The sequence below is a fragment of the Pithys albifrons genome, chromosome Z (assembly GCF_047495875.1).
Source record: "Pithys albifrons albifrons isolate INPA30051 chromosome Z, PitAlb_v1, whole genome shotgun sequence".
NCBI classification, from domain to species: domain Eukaryota; kingdom Metazoa; phylum Chordata; class Aves; order Passeriformes; family Thamnophilidae; genus Pithys; species Pithys albifrons.
In genome coordinates this window covers 24757293-24777018 of record NC_092497.1, presented here as the reverse complement: position 1 = coordinate 24777018, position 19726 = coordinate 24757293, and the positions used below count along the sequence as shown (strand labels likewise).

The 19726-nt window shown below is 42.3% G+C and overlaps 1 protein-coding gene across 3 annotated transcripts in view; it reads left to right on the top strand.

The window, feature by feature from the left end:
• The window catches only part of TENT2 (terminal nucleotidyltransferase 2), a 50465-nt gene that overhangs the window by 18963 nt on the left and 11776 nt on the right, over nt 1-19726 (top strand). For all 3 annotated transcript variants that reach the window (XM_071580937.1, XM_071580939.1, XM_071580938.1), the window contains one exon: nt 6267-6403. In XM_071580937.1, coding sequence (XP_071437038.1) covers nt 6267-6403 — 137 coding nt within the window. The remainder of the gene's footprint in view (nt 1-6266; nt 6404-19726) is intronic.

Genomic DNA, 19726 nt, shown 5'->3' with positions numbered 1-19726 from the left:
TCAGAAAGCCATTCTGTCTTTTGCATATATTTCCTATAATGCTGAAATGGGAATATTTAATGACACTGTACAGCCAGGAGAAAATACTGTGGTGTCAGCCATTAGGGGGAATTAGGATAATCAAGATGCAGAAGAAAGTGTTGAGTGATAATACACTACAGTTTTATTTCTGTATTGTGAATCTGCTTAGGCATACCTGTGCTATGTTTTTAAGGTCTTTATCTTTTCCTCTGACTTTTTTTATGGTACAATATATCTTCTGATTTCTTCACTGGGAGTGTTGAAGAGCTTTTGAAGTTGTCTTTCGTTTCTTGTACACTTAGCTTCATCTGATGGCATTTTGAATTGCTAAATTTGCCAATTATGATTCCTAAAAGCTCATAAACTGTAGTATTCTGAGTTTCTGTAGCATGTTATTTAAAGAAACTTAAGAATTGGTAAATGTTGACTCCTCTATAATTATAATGCAAATAGTTGTATTTGTAGCATTTTAACTGTGTAAAGGCCTTCAGCGCACTATACAAACATTAATGCCTTATATGATTAAAGCAGAAGTGTATAATACCATAACCTGAAAAAAATGAATAAATTTGTATTAAGAGCAAGGTTTTCTCTTGTGTGAAAATTGTAAATCCCCTGCAGGTACCTAAGTTTCTCGAACACAGCTGGAAGAATTTTCTTTTTACCCTGTTCTGATGTAGACTTTTTTATTTTGTTCTTCTTGTTAGTTCTCTTACCTTTGGAGAAAGGACTAAATATTCTAGGATTGCTAAGAAAGTTAAAAGAATATTTTATACATACTTACTATAAACCCAAATCTGCAAGTGTTTAAAAATTGAAAGTGAGAATTAAAATTTCTGACTACTGATATTTCAAAGAAATTTAAAGTGAAAGAGCAAAAGGATTTTGGTCTCGTAGATTGCAGTAATAATTTCAAAGCATAGGCAGATGTCAGTACCAAAAGAAACCATATGTTTTTCTTGTTGTAATTGGTTAAAGCTGTGTCTCCATACTACACATAAACGGTACCTCTCCCCTACATACAAAGGTACATACAAAACCTACAGTTTTTCCAAATCAAATTTGCAGCCTGAAAACACTTTTGTGCTCTGAAGGAGACTGTTCATTTTAAATTGTTGGTACCATATGTTATGATCTGGTTATTAAAATTACTGGAAATACCTCTGTCGGAATTAAGGTACAAATGAGACCAGATGCCAAAATCGATAGTATGGGTTTTATTTAGTGGTAAATGTGAAGCAGAGGGAGAGATAGAAAGAAAAAAAGAAAAAGGAGTGGAAGGGAGGGGAGAAAGATAGTGACAGATTAAAACACAAAAAGTATCACCACTGTGGAACCCAGCAGCATCTGGTTGGTCTGGTTCCTCTGGTCTTCTTGGTGGTGAGGGTCCCACAAAACATGGAATCCAATGGATTAATGTATGTTCAGGAGATGCCAGGCACCTCCCCTGGGGTGGGGGCAAAGCTTTGCTCTCTGTTGTGGCAGGCTCTGGATTTGATGCATCACGTGGGTCATGTGCAGTCCTGTGGTGGTGAAAGGCCTCAAGAATGACTCTGGGGGATGCTTTGGGGGTTTTTGATGGTTTATGACCCTTTCCAGCTGCCTCTCACGTGAATGCCCCATGTGTATGTGGTCTTCCCAGAGCAGGGGCAGTTTACTCCTTTGGTTTAGTGTGGAGAAATTTCACCATCATGCGCCCAAAATTCATTTCCTCCACCACCCACTGAGCCATGTTTATTTCTCTGCCGACCTGAGATGATTAGACAATAGTCCTATCTCAAGTTCCCAGTCACAGTCCAAGTGTCAGTCAGGAGGCATTGGAGGAGGTGTGCTTCAGTGGTTGCAGACAGTCCGTTGCATTCTTGCAGTTAGACAAAAAGTCTTTGTGTGATTTTGACGATGTTAAAGACATTACCAGCTTTTCAATCCATCACATCATATGAGAGAGACATGCTTTCATTGAGGAGGAAACAAAAGGCAGATTCTGTGTATTAGTATTTCCCTACTGCAAATGCAAAAGGATGAGAAGTCCTCAAAAGCCACCAAGTTTGCCCACTGGTGCCTTCTGTTTCTGTGGGGGACTCTCCAGCTGGCACCAAGCTGACATGTTCTGTAACCTCTAGTTTAGAGGCTGGACCATAATAGATGTGGGGTTGTATTCTCGGGGCTCCTGCCCCCCCCATCCAGATAAGGTAGATGGTAGTAGCCCACAAAATGTACTGATCAGTTCCAAAGTCTATGTAGAACTTGCCTCCAAGTCATGACTTTACAGGTGAACCCGTTGTGGCTTACGGCATTATGGCTGTGACACATTACTGACACTGGCAGTCAGAAGGAAACTTCTGCCTGAGTCTCCAGTGTTCAAGCAGCCTCAAGTGCATTTCCTTAAATCAAGATGAAAGTGGGTCTCCACAAATGCTGTGGATAGTGAGCTTCGTGGACTCTAGCATGAACACATTTTTCTGTCTGCTGCCTCAGCTGCTTCTTGTACCTTAGAAAAGGTGGAGTAGAAGGTGCGCTGGTGCTCAATGTAGAAGTCAGTTCTTGGATGGACACAATTTGCTTTATATGTTGATTCATGCTTTTTGAAAATAAAAACATGATTTAAATATTCATTTGTAAGACTGAGGAGGGGTATTTGCTGTGTGCGAATATACAAAAATGACAAGACATTATGCTGATACTACAACTGTAAACTTCTTTGAACACAGAATTTTGTATGCATGGCCAAACTTTGCGAACGCAGATTTGGGAAGGGCTCTCCCCACATGGCTGTGCCCTTCCAGCCTGCGCAGTGGATTTTTTAGGTGAGGCACAGCATGCGCAGAACTGGCCCCACTGTTTAAGTCCTAAAGTCTTGAGCAAGCTTGGACAGTGACAGGGAAGTCCTTAGGACTGTCACAGCACCCAGTGCTAACCGGGGCTGACCCTGCTAAGCATCTGAGATCTGATGGGATGGGATGGCAGGGAGGCATTGAACTGCCAGGGGACGGTCTCCACTGAGAGTTGAACTCAGGACCACCTTGGAATTCGGAGTCCACAGTGGTCTCCATTACAGCACGGGGCAGAATTTTGTATATTCAGAGTTAAACTCACTATACATCAAGATAGTCAAATGTAATTTTTTTTGATATACGCTTCAGATCCTTTTCAGAGTGTAAGGTGGAATGAGCATACTTGTAAACATTCTATAGGTTGAACATGAGGCATATTTCTGAATACTGGTGTTTCTTGAGAAATCAGGCAACCAATGTAAAGATCAGAGATAAAGAAAAAAAAGGAAGAAGACTTTGGAGTCCCTTATTCTGGGGTATCTTGAAATAATTGATAAATCATTTATATTTGCTCAACCAGATCCTGAATTTCTTTTCTGTCTCTTAAGGTGTCTTGAGGCAAAGAGACAGTAAGTGAATTAGGGACTAAGTCTAATAAAATCTAGATTTTTTGCCCTCTAGTGCAAGGTAAGAAGGGTAAACTTACAGGGATTGCCTACTTGAAACTAAGCTAATTTGAAGGATGCATTGTGATTCCATTTCATTAGCAACCTCCTTTATGCAGAATCTATAATCCATACCTTGTTATGTTTATCTAGTTATTCCCTGAGTCCCTCTAGCAGGAAGGAAAATATTGTTATCCCTGTTTTACAACTGATAAATGGAGGTGAGTTGAGGCTGATGGATTTTTGTGAGTTGTCTGTGGCAAAGCAGAAGAATGAGTCTAGGTGTCCTGTGACTGGGCTGACCTCTTGCTCATTGGACACAGAGTGAGTGCTTTGTGAAGAAATTATCTTAAATAAATTACTTTGTTGGTTATTGATTTATTGAATGTTGGTATATCTTGACAGAAGTTTTCATTAAATCTTCCATATACTCAATTTTAAGTAATAACTAGTTTTGTGTTACATGTAAAACTTTCTAATGTCGTAACAGCAACTTCTTCCATAAAAAAATTTGTCTTTCAGAAAGATGAAACACTGTTTTTTGCATTCTATATGTGGTGATCAGCAACTGACAGTGCTTAAAAAATAAATTTACTAACAGTATCAAAAGGATGTGATTAATACTTTGCTTTAGTTAGTGTTAAATCTTACTTTCTTCAAGAAAAGTAATTTCAGTCATGCCTTCTGTTCTGCAATACTTAGTTGCCTGTTTAAGAGTAATTTTCGTAGATATAACCACTAAACCAGGTGGAAATGGGAATTATTTATAGAGCTAGGTGGTTGGGTTTTTTAATTGCTAGCTCCTATAGACTTTAGCTTGAATTTTTACTAGAGCACTTGTCAGAATAATATGTGTGTATTTTTTGAAGGCAAATGCGTTTCTGAGTAAGGAAAACTTTGATTTGTCTGAAATCTTATTGCCTGACAATAAGAAAATAGCTTTTTCGTTTTGATGAAACATAATATCCCAAACTCTAAATTTTTCAACTGCTCAGGATGCCAACCTCACTGTGGTGGCAGAATTTCCTTGTACATGAGAAGTTCTCAGGCATTTAAATATACAAAGCTTAAAAAATTAATCTTGTTCTCCTTTTCAAAAATGTCTGCTGCCTCCAAACATTTACTTGCTAGTGTTAGTAGACATCTGTTTTAGTAATTTCATTGCATTTCTGTTTTGTAGTTTTTGGAGTTCAGCAGCCCTTGTTCTTCTTTCTTTCCTTTCCTGTCTTATATGTTCTTCTCAAGCTGGGGTACTGCTAATGCTAAATTCAGTTGTTGTGACTCTTCTATAGCTTTCTGTGGGAATGGTCAAGGAGTAACTTTCACTCTAGTTCCTTTCTGATTAAGGTTAAAGCTATGCACTGTGTGACATAACTGTTCCCTTTTTAGATCTTTGTGTGCTACATATCAGCTTTTTATGTCTGTCTGTCTCCATTGTTTTGATGTCTTCTGGTGAATTATGAGCTGTTAAATTCTGAGCTCTACTAACTATAATAATGTTTTATATGTAAAGTTATATCATGTGAGATCAAGACTTGAAATCTTTCCATCACTAGAAGAATGGCTTTTTTTCCTGAAAAGATGTTGCACAAGGTCCCATGAAGTTTTGCTAAAATTGGCAGAAGAGGACAGAGGTCCCAAACTTTCCAGTCCTGCTGGCTTGATCACTAACCATACTTTTCTCAGAGGAAGAGCTGCCAGCTGTGGGCATGGAAATAGCATTACAATGTGTAGTGCTCTTAATAGTATTGTAGTAGTATAAATACTAGTACTCTTTAAAATAAAGAATGAATGGGAGAAGAGAGGAAATCCAGTAATGAGTGAATTGGACGCTAAATTTACATAAATGCGTTTTTTATGTGAATTTAAAACTTGCTCTTGTGTATCTTGGGTTACATTTCAGAAAAATAGACAACACTGCTGTAAAATGATGTGAAAACCTGGTATTACCAGGTTATAAAAATTGTTTCTCTAGTGAGAGAAGATACGTTTTCCTCCATGGACTCAAATCTGTCATGAGAACCTAAAGGATACAATGAACACTGAAACGGTAGAGCAGATCTAAACCCGTGTTAATTTAGCCTTGTATAGATTCCTGTTTAAGCTGCAATAGTGATGGTTTTCATAACAAATCTGGCCTTTTCTTATCTCCATCACACCTATCTCCTTCCCTCTGAAGAAGCATGCTTCTGCCGAAGCGCTGCATTCTGAGTATTCAGCGGGTTTGTATAACTTCATTGTTAGGGCTTTTGTATTCATTCAGATAGTTTAGCTAGAGGAAGTGCTACTGCAGTCTTTGAACTCACTATGTGGGAGGATGCAGGTTCATTTTATAGCCAGAGGGGTTCATAAGCAATTTGAACTCTATGCTGTGGGAGGAAAGTCAGGCCTGCCTTTTGGATGTTTCTGTACCACAGGTATTGGAAATTGGCAATGGGTGCATCAGTGTCACCTACCTTACCTCAGTTTACTGCAGCCTGCTCAGTGCAGGCTACCACTCAGTTTCTGCTCTTGTGATTTTAGATACCAGTCCAGCTGGAAGATTCTCTCATGTTAAAATTCTTTAGTAAACAGAAGTCAAGGGATAGTCTCACACACTCCTGTGCAAGATGATTTTACCTGGGTTCAGAGGGAGTAACTAGTATTCAAGAGAGGAGCAGAAGAGAAATAGTCGTTGACTTGTAAGTTGTCCTTGAACTTCTAATAAGCAAATGATAGGGAGCTTTCTTATTGGGAAAAATCTATGCATTTAGTTTAAGGCTCTCTATGTGTGTATATGTATACACTCTGATTTTTTTTTTGACAGGAATGTTTTGATCCTACTATGCAGTTGCATCTTGTTCATCAAGCTCCATATACCATTCCTCCTTACATCTCAAAAAATGGATCAAGCCTTGGGGATTTGCTAACGGGCTTCTTCAAATATTATGCCACAGAATTTGAGTAAGTAATTAGCTGATCTTAACGGTTTAGAATATGCAAAACTTTAATTCCTTCTATTCAATATAGAAATACTTTCTAAGCCTTGAAGAGAAAGAATAGCAGTAATGCAGTAGTGGTAATGGACAGAGAGGAAATGGGTGAAAAGGCTAAATTACAACAGGAATGCCGATAAAGTATCTGACATCTTCTACTTTGCCAGGCATTTTTGTTCTGTAAAATAGCTACTGAAAATTAGAGAGCTTTGTTCTTTAAAAATTGCTGCATTTTGTTATATTGTACTATTCTGAAACTACTTGTCTCTGTGTGAGAAAGATCTGTTCTACTTGGTTGTTATTTGAGATACTGATTGTGATACAAATTATTTGAATCTTAATAATTGCACTTGTCTTTTGTCACCCTGGGTCAATGGAGGTAACTGGCCAGACGGTTCCTTACTTTGGCTAGAATACACATCTCTATGGGCCACACTTCATGAAGAATTCTCCCATGTATAATTCATTCACTAACATTGTTGGTTTGCTAGAATCTGAGTTTAGTTTGGCCATCTGGACTTCCTGGTAGAAGAGGAGAAGCTAAAGTTATGAGGGCATCTGAGAAAGCTTTAGGTCACCACTATTTTGCCAAATTGTCACTCATTTATTTTTAAATTCTTTGAAAAAATACTTGTGTACATGAAATATCAAATGGTTGTGTTTCAGTAAGCTTAACAGTCTTCTAAAGAGCTTACTTCTGAGGCACTGGATTCATACATGTTGCTGTTCTGTGTATATGCATCATCTCAGTGTCCTGGAGGGAAAACAAAATGTACAATTGCTGGATACTCGTAATTTTTGAAGTGTTCATATTTTATTTTAATACAAGAAGTGAAAGGTCTTGAAATCTTTAAAATATTGTTGGAATGTACATCACGTGTGGAATATGTAAGCTAAATGCCTATGGCCTGTAGTAATTCATAAACTAGCTACACTTTGTGCATGCTTAAGCCTGACTCTGAGAGATTTTCACAGAAGATATTTTATTTCAGTGATCTGTGCGGATAAGAGAATGGTCTTTTGTCATATGTGTTTCTCCTGAGTCTTTTCAGCTGGCAAGATGATGTTTGGTAAAAGAGCAAATGAGAAGACATTGCAGGAGGATAACCCCAGTTTGCTAATTTATGTTGGGCATTGGAAGAATCCTTTACTATTTGACTGTACAACAAGCTGTTAATCTTGTTAATTTATGAAAGTAAATATATATTTTCCAATAAGGAAAAATTTTGTTTGCTTGAAAAAAGTAGCAGAGATGATCTTGTCTAAATGCAGGAAAAGTGCCTGATTTGACTTTACTGATTTGGGCACTTGTGGATACAGTCAAGAGCAGATTTCTGCCTAGTTGGTGACTAGTCAGAAAGACTTTGGGTTTGTGTGCTATTAGACAGGATACACTAGGATATATGAAGATTTCTGCAATATCAGTACTTGAACTTATGGTAATCCATAAATATTTTTTGTTGTTCGTAAACCAGGAGATATGTTACATAAATTTAATCACGCAGGAGAACTGGTTGAAACAAAGCTTGAAAAAGTAGACAGTGAAGATAGAATAGTTGCTGGTGTCAAAGGAAAAAAATGTTTTTAAAAACTACTAAAAAAAGAAAGAATATCTGGCTTGGTTTTTCAGTGTGTGATATTTGTTTGACTTATAATATTCTGTTAAAACCAAAAAACAAAACAAAACAAAAAATGCCGAAAACCCCCAAACCAACCCAAAAAAACCCTTCCCCAAGCCCTGTAAAAATAGCCATTAGAATTCCTGTGTTGAAAATGTTACATAGTTGAGAAATCATGTAAGGGAATAATACACTAATACAGCAACCTGTATTTTCTTAACTCTTTCTGCTGCAGAAATATACTTAGTCAGATGTGCTGTTAATTGCCCAACTATGTATCCTTGACAACTATAAATCCCATTTGAAAGGGATAGGGTTGTTATCTTGAAGGTAGTACATTTCTGTATGGTTTTATAAAACTTGGTAATTGCCTGGAGAAGACAAACTAATGCTTATAGGGAGGAACATGATCATGGTGCCTGAAAGTTTCTGTGTGTGAGATAGCAGGGCAGTGAGAACAGAAGTACAGTGTCACGCTAGGCACAGGATCTGTTAGCTTTGCTTTGAAATTGCTGATGGATGCAACAGTACAGGTGAGATCAATACACAGAACCATGGAATACACTGAGTCAGAAGGACCCATCAGGATCACAGAATCGAACTCCTGGCCCTACACGGGACACCCCACAAATCACGCCATGTGCCTGAGAATGTTGTCTAAACACCTCTTGAACTCCATCAGGCTTGGTGCTGTGACCACTTCTCTGGGGACTCTGTTCACCCAACTGCCCTCAGAGTGAAGAACCTTTTCTACATATCTAAACTAAACCTCCCCTGACTCAGCTTCATGCCATTACCTTGCATCCTGTCACGGGCTGTGAGAGCAAAGAGATCAGAATCTACCCCTCCATTGCCCCATGTGAGGATGTTGAAGACCCTGATGAGGTCTCCCCTCAGTCTTCTCTTCTCCAGGCTGAATAGACCTCAGTCATTCCTCCTACAGCTTCCTCTCTAGACTCTTCACTGTCCTCATGGCCCTCTTTTGGAAGCTCCCTAGTAGCTTGATATCTTCCTTATATTGTGCTCAAAACTGCACACAGTATTCCAAGTGAGGCTGCCCCAGTGCAGAGCAGAGTGGGACAATCTCCCTCAGTCGGCTGGTGATGCTGTGCCTGATGCTCCCCAGGACACAGCTGGCTCTCCTGGCTGCCAGGCCACTGCTGACAGACTCAACTTGTGAATATACACAACACAGGGCTCTCTTAGTTCTGCCTTTCATGGAAGAACTAGTATTTTACTCAGGAATGTGTTGAATATTTTCATTGCTGTAATCAGTAATTTTTTCAGTGTTCAGCAGTTAAATGCCTCCCTGACATCCAATCCCGTCAGATCTCGGAAGCTAAGCAGGGTCAGCCCGGATTAGTACTTGGATGGGAGACCTCCTGGGAAATGCCGGGTGCTATAGGTTCTAGTCCTGAGGACTTCACTGGCACCGTCCAAGCTCGCTTGGCCCTGGCAGATGAACCTCAGGACTTAAATGGTGGGGCCAGTTCTGAGCATGCTGAGCCTCACCTAAAATCCACTGTGGAGGCTGGAAGGGCACACCCACGTGGGGACAGCCCTTCCCAAAACTTCGTTCGCGAAGCCGAGCCACACACACATTCCCTGTGAACCATTTACTAGTGTTTATATGCACTGAAATTTTGAGATTATAGTTCAGATATTTTGACTGTTAAATTGAGTCATATTTAAATGACCTGGGCCAGTGAAGTTTGTTGTAGTTTGGGATTATTATGTAAATTCTCTCCCCTGCCACTTAACTGCCCAGGCCAGCGGTTAACAAAAGAAGCAGTTAACTGTTGATCGCTGGGGTGGGGGCAGGTTTGTCTCTTTTGGTTTTGTTTTTTTTTGGATATTCTCCCCAGTCTTGGCTCGGCGGAACGGGGGAGTGGGGGCTCCAAGGAGGCAGGCTGCCCTGCTGGTTACTGCTGGGGTTTTCCTGGCTGTTTTGCCGCTGCCTACTTCGGACTACTTTTTCGTGCCATGCTGCTACCTGCCTTGGATTTGCTGCTGGTTGCTCATATCTTTCTGCCTCTTGGACGGGGAACACAGGGGGAAGAGACTGAGTCCATCTGAAAGCTCACTGCTCGTCTGTCTCGCTGGAGAGGGACTGAAACTCACTCTGCAGCCAGCCGAGCTGTGACATGAACACTTGAGTATAACCTTTCCTCCCGGAGAAAAAAACCTGCTGGGTTTTGTTGTTGATTTTTTTTTGTTTTTTTTTTTTCCTCTCTTGTGGTGTTGGGGAAGTGGGTTGCACTAGTCTGTTTACATATATATATATAGCAGTTATCCTTCTTGTATTAAAATTCCTTTTCTTAAATTTGATAAAGAGTGGTGTGATTATCGTGGAGGAGGCCCCTCCCCTGCTTCTGGGTAAAACATTTTCGTTTTTTTCATCTCAAACCGAGACATTTCTTGGCGCCCAACGTGGGGCTTGTAAACAAAGAAGGATAACTGCTATTTTGTGGCACCATGTGGGTCTTGAGTTTAGGGTTCATCAGGACCATCCTGTATAATATATTGGCTTTTTGTTGGTACAAATTCATGCCAAAAGGAGCGGCAGGTTTAAGTCTTATCAACAAATCAATGAGTAAAACTCAAATAGCTGCAAATTTAATTGAGTTCTTACTCTGGATTTATGGTGCCATGAATTCGATGCCTTTGGATGTCATGTGGGTGGTGTTCTCCAGGCTGTTTTCCTGCCGCAACCTAAGCTGCTACCTCTGGGGATTCAGTGATAATAGTACGGACCCTTGGGAAGGAACAAAGGGGAATCTCTTCTCCCAACCCTTTGTCCATTCCCCATTCAAGTCTGCTACAACAGCTTTTGAGATGTTTAAATTCTCCCTGGATGCCAGAGATATCTTGCTCTTTATGGTTTTTCTGCAAGGTTGTATCCCTGCGGCTTACAGAATGTTTGAAGGTAGGGCCAGGTTTTTTCGAGAACGCATTCAGAAGCCTAGCCCAGAGAAGGGGGAAAAGCAAGAGAATAAAACCCCTGATGCCACAGTGAATGGGGAAAAGGAAGAGAATAAAATCCCTGATGCCACAGTGAAAGGGGAAAAGGAAGAGAGTAAAACTCCTGATGTTACAGTGAAGAGGGAGAAGGAAGAGGGTAAAACCCCTGACGTTACAGTGAAGAGGGAGAAGGAAGAGGGTAAAACCCCTGACGTTAAAGTGATGCAGGATGGGGCTAAAAAAAGGGAAGAGGATAAAACCTCTGATGTTACAGTGATGCAGGACGAGGCTAAACCAGGAGGACAGGCCAAGCCTATGGAAGTTGCCCCTATCCAGAAAAGGAAATATAAGACCAAATTAGACCATCCAGCGGACGATGAGGGGGCTGCTGCACCTCCACAGCAAGCAGACCCAGAGCCTGAGATCATCACTGAGTCATTGTCATTTGATAATCTCTGTAGTTTGCGGAAAGACATTGCTCGACACCCGGGTGAGCCCATCCTGACTTGGCTGATCCGAGTTTGGGACCTTATGGGTGAAACCTTACAACTGGATGGTGCTGAAGCCAGGTTTTTGGGGGCTCTGGCCCAGGACGTGGCTATTGAACAGGTGTTCGTGAGGGAATCAAAGCCCCTTTCACTCTGGGCACGACTTCTAACGAGTGTAAGAGAGAAGTTTGTTTATAGAGAAATCCTTCAGGAACATCATATTAGGAAGACTTGGAAGACGATGGAAGAAGGAATTTTACGTCTGAGGGAGATGGCAATGATGGACGTGCTTTTTGGAAGAGGTGGGCAAGCCAATAATGACCCTGACAAGGTCAGATGCACACCACATATGTGGTGGAACCTTTCACACTCGGGGCCAGCTGAATACACCGATTTCCTGGCATCCATGTATAGGGAAGAGAACCAAGAAACAGTGGGCGCTGTAGCAAATAAGCTCCGGATATATGAAGGCATGACCCACAGCCCAATGCAGGCCCGTATTTCTGCTGTAGAGACATTGGTTGAGAGTCTCAAGACGCTGCCTGCAGAGGTAAAAGCGATCAGAGAGGAAATTAGGGAAAGTCTCCAAGTGGCACCAGTGCAAATGAGAACCTCGGAAGTCAGAGCCAGACGCCCCCCAGCCAGAGGAAGTGGACAGACCTCACGAACTGAGATGTGGTACTTCCTGGCCAAACATGGAGAAGACATGGGACGGTGGGATGGGAAACCTACCCGTGCCCTTGCAGCCCGAGTACAAGAACTGAAGGGGAATGGAAGAAGGTCAGTGAGAGTAAGTGCAGTCCCTGTTTCCCACGGGCAAGAATCTGACCCACAGGAGGGCACCTCCCAGGTGTACTCATCAAGAAAAGGTTCTGACCGCTATGACCAGGATCAGTGTTAGAGGGGCCCTGCCTCTAGCCAGGTAGAGGCACGGGACAACCGTGTCTATTGGACTGTGTGGATTCGATGGCCTGGTACATCAGACCCACAAAAGTATAAGGCTTTGGTTGATACTGGCGCTCAATGCACATTAATGCCATCAGGACATGTGGGCTCAGAAACTATTTCTATTTCTGGGGTGACAGGGGGATCTCAAGAGTTGACTGTGCTAGAAGCTGAAGTGAGCTTGACAGGGAGAGATTGGCAGAAACACCCCATTGTGACTGGTCCAGCCGCCCCATGTATCCTGGGCATTGACTACCTCAGGAATGGATATTTTAAGGACCCAAAGGGGCATAGATGGGCTTTTGGAATAGCCACTGTACAGACAGAAGGGATTGAACAATTGAACTCATTGCCAGGTCTCTCAGAAAGTCCTTCTGCTGTTGGACTGTTGAAAGTTGAGGAACTGCAAGTGCCAATTGCCACCACGACAGTGCACCGTCGGCAATACCGAACGAACCGTGATGCTGTGATCCCCATCCATAAGATGATCCGTGAACTGGAGAGCCAAGGGGTGGTCAGCAAAACCCACTCACCCTTCAACAGCCCCATCTGGCCTGTGCATAAGTCTGATGGAGAATGGAGATTGACTGTGGACTATCGTGGCTTGAATGAAGTTACCCCACCGCTGAGTGCCGCTGTGCCGGACATGCTGGACCTCCAGTATGAACTGGAGTCCAAGGCAGCAAAGTGGTATGCCACTATTGACATTGCTAATGCGTTCTTCTCCATTCCTCTGGCACCAGAGTGCAGGCCACAGTTTGCTTTTACCTGGAGGGGCGTGCAGTACACCTGGAACCGACTACCCCAGGGGTGGAAACACAGTCCCACCATCTGTCATGGACTGATCCAGACTGCACTGGAGAAGGGTGAGGCTCCAGAACACCTGCAATACATTGATGACATCATTGTGTGGGGGGACACAGCAGAAGAGGTTTTTCAGAAAGGAGAGAAAATCATCCAGATCCTTTTGGGAGCTGGCTTTGCCATCAAACGGAGTAAGGTTAAGGGACCAGCCCAAGAGATCCAGTTCCTGGAAGTGAAGTGGCAGGATGGACGCCGTCAGATTCCAACAGAAGTCATCAATAAGATCACAGCAATGTCTCCACCTACCAGCAAAAAGGAAACACAAGCCTTCCTGGGTGCCATAGGGTTCTGGAGGATGCATATCCCAGCATACAGTCAGATCGTAAGCCCTCTCTACTTGGTAACCCGTAAGAAGAATGATTTCCACTGGGGCCCTGAGCAGCAACAAGCCTTTGACCAGATCAAGCATGAGATTGCTCAGGCTGTAGCCCTTGGACCAGTCAGGACAGGACCAGACATACAGAACATGCTCTACTCCGCCGCCGGGAATAATGGCCTGTCTTGGAGCCTTTGGCAGAAGGTGCCTGGTGAGACTCGAGGCCGACCACTTGGATTCTGGAGCCGAGGCTACAGAGGATCTGAAGCCAACTATACCCCCACAGAGAAAGAGATCCTAGCCGCCTATGAAGGAGTTCAAGCCGCCTCAGAGGTGATTGGCACAGAAGCACAGCTCTTTCTGGCACCTCGACTACCAGTGCTGAAGTGGATGTTGTCAGGACAGGCTGCCTCTACACATCACGCCACTGATGCTACCTGGAGGAAGTGGATTGCCCTGATTACGCAGCGCGCCCGTATAGGAAAATCAAATCGCCCTGGGATCCTGGAAATCATCACAAACTGGCCTGAAGGTGAAAATTTTGGTCTAGCAGATGAAGAGGAAGAGCAGGTGACACGTGCGGAAGAAGCTCCACCATACAATCAATTGCCAAAAGAGGAAATACGCTACGCCCTCTTCACCGATGGCTCCTGTCGCATTGTAGGGACTAATCGCAAATGGAAAGCAGCTGTATGGAGTCCCACCCGACAAGTTGCAGAAGCTACTGAAGGAGAAGGTGGGTCGAGTCAGTTTGCAGAGCTTAAAGCCGTGCAGTTGGCCCTGGACATTGCTGAACGAGAGAAATGGCCAAAGCTTTACCTCTACACCGACTCATGGATGGTGGCCAATGCTCTCTGGGGATGGTTAGACCGATGGAAGAAAACCAATTGGAAACGCAGAGGGAAACCCATCTGGGCTGCCGATATATGGCAAGATATTGCCACCCGAGTAGAGAAGCTGATTGTGAGAGTCCGCCACGTAGACGCACACGTGCCCAAAAATCGGGCCAATGAGGAACATCTCAACAACCAACAGGCAGACCGAGCTGCGCAAGTGAAAGTATCACAGACAGATCTGGACTGGCAGCACAAGGGAGAGCTGTTCTTGGCTCGATGGGCCCATGATGCCTCGGGCCATCAGGGCAGAGATGCCACTTATAAATGGGCACGAGACCGAGGGGTGGATTTAACCATGGACATTATCTCTCAGGTTATCCATGACTGCGAGACATGTGCTGCCATTAAGCAGGCTAAGAGAGTGAAGCTCCTGTGGTATGGTGGACGCTGGGATAAGTACAAGTATGGGGAGGCCTGGCAGGTTGACTACATCACACTGCCACAGACCCGCCAAGGCAAGCGCTATGTGCTCACCATGGTGGAAGCAACCACAGGGTGGCTGGAGACACACCCAGTGCCTCACGCCACTGCTCGGAACACCATCCTAGGCCTGGAAAAACAAGTGCTGTGGCGACATGGCACCCCAGAACGAATTGAGTCAGATAATGGAACTCATTTCAAAAACAGCTTAGTTGCTACCTGGGCGAGAGAACATGGCATTGAGTGGGTGTATCATATCCCCTACCATGCACCAGCTGCTGGGAAAGTTGAGCGGTGTAATGGACTGTTGAAAACCACTTTGAAGGCGTTGGGTGGAGGGACTTTCAAACACTGGGATCAACACTTAGCAAAGGCTACATGGCTAGTCAACACTAGAGGCTCTGTCAATCGAGCCGGTCCTGCCCAATCAGAACCCCTTCACACTGTAGATGGAGACAAAGTCCCTGTAATACACCTGAGAGGTATGCTAGGGAAAACAGTCTGGATCAACCCTGCTCCAGGCAAAGGCAAACCCATTCGTGGGGTTGTCTTTGCTCAAGGATCTGGTTCCACCTGGTGGGTGATGCAGGAAGATGGAGAGACACGATGTGTACCTCAAGGGGAACTTATCTCTGGGTAAACAACTCATATTACTGTATTTGTAAACTCTTAATTATTTGAAAGAATATTTAAGTTTAATGTAGAGTATCGGCATGGAAGAGAATTTAAGGGTGGATAATGTTGTAGTTTGGGGTTATTATGTAAATTCTCTCCCCAGCCACTTAACTGCCCAGGCCAGCGGTTAACAAAAGAAGCAGTTAACTGTTGATCGCTGGAGTGGGGGCAGGTTTGTCTCTTTTGTATTTTTTTTTTTTTTTTTTGGATATTCTCCCCAGTCTTGGCTCTGCGGAACGGGGGAGTGGGGGCTCGAAGGAGGCAGGCTGTCCTGCTGGTTACTGCTGGGGTTTTCCTGGCTGTTTTGCCGCTGCCTACTTCGGACTACTTTTTCGTGCCGTGCTGATGCTGCTACCTGCCTTGGATTTGCTGCTGGTTGCTCGTATCTTTCTGCCTCTTGGACGGGGAACACAGGGGGAAGAGACTGAGTCCATCTGAAAGCTCACTGCTCGTCTGTCTCGCTGGAGAGGGACTGCAACTCACTCTGCAGCCAGCCGGGCTGTGACATTGTCTCGGTTTGAGGCGAAAAAAACCAAAATGTTTTACCCACAAGCAGGGGAGGGGCCTCCTCCACAATAATCACACCACTCTTTATCAAATTTAAGAAAAGGAATTTTAATACAAGAAGGATAACTGCTATATATATATATGTAAACAGACTAGTACAACCCACTTCCCCAACACCACAAGAGAGGGAAAAAAAACAAACCAAAAGAAACAAAACAACAACAAAAGCCAGCAGGTTTTTTCTCCGGGAGAAAAGGTTATACTTAAGTGTCCTTGTCACAGCCCGGCTGGCTGCAGAGTGAGTTTCAGTCCCTCTCCAGCGAAACAGACGAGCAGTGGGCTTTCAGATGGACTCAGTCTCTTCCCCCTGTGTTCCCCGTCCAAGAAGCAGACAGGTACGAGCAACCAGCAGCAAATCCAAGGCAGGTAGCAACAGCAGCACGGCACGAAAAGTAGTCCGAGGTGGGCAGCGGCAAGACAGCCAGGAAAAAACCCCAGCAGTAACCAGCAGGGCAGCCTGCCTCCTTCGAGCCCCCACTCCCCCGTTCCGCAGAGCCAAGACTCCCGAGAGATCCAAAAAAAACCCAAAAGAGACAAACCTGCCCCCACCCCAGCATCAACAGTTAACTACTTCTTTTGTTAACCGCTGGCCTGGGCAGTTAAGTGGCAGGGGAGAGAATTTACATAATAATCCCAAACTACAACAGACATGAACACTTGAGTATAACCTTTCCTCCTGGAGAAAAAAACCTGCTGGGTTTTGTTGTTGTTTTTTTTGGTTTTTTTTCCTCTCTTGTGGTGTTGGGGAAGTGGGTTGCACTAGTCTGTTTACATATATATATATATATAGCAGTTATCCTTCTTGTATTAAAATTCCTTTTCTTAAATTTGATAAAGAGTGGTGTGATTATCGTGGAGGAGGCCCCTCCCCTGCTTCTGGGTAAAACATTTTGGTTTTTTCCCCTCAAACCGAGACAAGTTTCACTCTTGGACTGTAATGGATTTGATTGAAAGATTGCTAAAGAAAATGCTACTTCAAGTTTTTGTAAAAGTGATTTCTGTAGGTTCCCATCTGTGGAGTAGGATATCAGGTTTGATACACAAGAACTGTTTTGCTGGATGACCAGCATGCAATCAAGAATGATCAAATCACATGTGAAGATCACAATTTTTAACAGAATGAGTCACTGAAACCACCTGCCTAGAATGCTTAACTACTCATCTATTTTACATATACTGATCAGGAAGATAAGAGAAGGTGGAGGAGATACATTGTTTTAAACTTCTCCCTCACTCCAGCAAACCTCATGAGGTGTTCCAGGTAAAACTTGTGGTTTATTTTACTTGGTGTATTGCATAATATTTAAAGGCAGGATGGGCCCAGAAGAATATGGCAAAGGAAGAAACAGACGCCTTGCAGGCTATGCAGCCAGGAATTAGTTCTCCTTGTTCTGGGTTTTTTCCCTTATGCTTTGCACTTGCCTTGTTTATTTAGACTATAAGATGTTTCAGAAAATTGCCTACTGCCATGTATTTATACAGTGCCCTTTCCACAGTCCTACTCTGCAGTTATCAGTGTGTCAGTAAGAAGTAACTTTTATACGCTTTCATGCCTATACCCAAATAAATGTGATTTGGAAATGCCTGCATACATTGGAATAACACATTAAATGTGGCAAAGTTTTTTTTGCCTTTTATGCCTGTATAATTATCTTGCCGTAAGGGTTCAAGTCTGTATGTTTCTTACGATACAGCTGCCTAAAAGTGTGGTTATGACTCCATTTTAACTTTAGGTATTTAAAATTGTCAGAGGTCTGCAGATTATGCAGTGAATGTGATCAAGTGAAAAATGTATCTAGATGTTCTCCAAAGAAAGTATTTGGAAACAGGTCCATGTTCACCAGCCTGTCGAAAGGAGGTGTCTGATTTCATTCCTGCAGCTGTGAGTGAAGGCAGCAGGTTTCCACTTGGTTGTCTCTTTCCAAACTGAGACCTTGAAGTAAGGCCTTGCTCTTGTGAATATACTGCTAGGGAACCTAGAGATTCTTCTTTGTGACTACTCTTAAATTTATTGTTGGGAGTTATGTAGCAATTGTTTAAGATCATTCACTGATTAAGTTCCATTTAGTGGACATGACACAAGATTGGTTACATTTTAATGACAGAATTTAAAATCACAGTGAGCAAATTGCTGGCAGCTCTTCACAATGGAGTTTGTCAGGTAATAAAATGATAATTTTTAATAATATATTGAATTAAATATGCTTGCAATTTGTAGCCATCTTAGTGTGTTTATACAAATGACTTTGATTTGTAAGAATGCTCTAGAAAAAATAAGCTTGTTATTCTTTTTATAGTGTTGACATACACAGGCGTGGAATTTCCTAGTCTGTCTGTCAAATACTTGCTTTCCCTGTGAAGATCTCACATTTAATGAAGGCAGTGACAACAGAAATAACTGATAATTGAAGTAGCTGTTTAAATGGCCATTGTTAACTTAAGGATTGAAAATCTTTCTGAGGAGAATGTTTGCATAGTTTTGGTAACAATTAAGTTATTGTATGCAAGCCAAAGTGGTTAAAATTGGCACACAAATAATTTGCTGATGATAATTAATTCAGGATGCTTTTGGTACCAACACAGGTTTAGTGAGACTGTCAGATAAAGTAGCTGTTTTCAAGGTTAAATAGCTAAAAATGTTATGTTTTTGTTACTTTTTGCTCAACGAGTGTATTATAAATGCATTTATTTTTTGCGGAAGAATCAAGTATAACCTAGAAGAAAGAGAATTCAAAATAAGAATTAGTGTTTTAAGTGAAACAGTACCACCTGGCTAAACCAAATGCAGATCGAAGCATGAATTCTTTTTTTTTTTCCCTTTTTTTCCCCTCCCACTGGCCTGGATCCCTCAGACTTTCAAATAAAAGCACATGAGTTGAACTGTCAGCTTCTGCATGCAACCAGTGTTCTCAAGCTGCAGTTTAAGGTTTTGTTGCGGTTTTTTGTGTATGTTTTTCTTTTTTGAGCAGTTCATCTGAATTAAGCCTCTAGTCATGGTCATCTATTAAAAGTCATGATAGAAAAATCTTTGTTTAATGCTTCATAATATGTCTAATTCTTGCAAAAGTAGTCTACTATGGGAATTAAAGAGGGAAAGTGTGATTGGTTAGAATGAAAGCTTTAGTTTACATTGAATGCTAGAAATGATCATCATCTGCACTAATTTTCTAAAGAATATATCAAGAGAAGTCTAAATATACACACTGAGATATTCTAAAGTTTCCTTCATGTGCTGTGTCCTGCACTTTTTTGAAATAAGCCCTATTCGTATTTTAAATAGAAGAAAAATGCATGTGTTCTTTGTAAGTACAATTATTCAAACAACTGGCTTTCATAAGTGGTTTTAATTATGAGTTACAACCAAGGTAATTTGTAAAATAACAGTCATAGATGTTTAGCTGTCTTAGCACCACTGACTTAATGGAGTTAGAGGAGCTAATCTGTGGCCTAGGGAGCTCAGAGCTCTTACAAATTTAACTGATGAGTTATAGATGATTATTTTAATTTACAGTTGATATTTACAAATTTACTGCAAGTGGT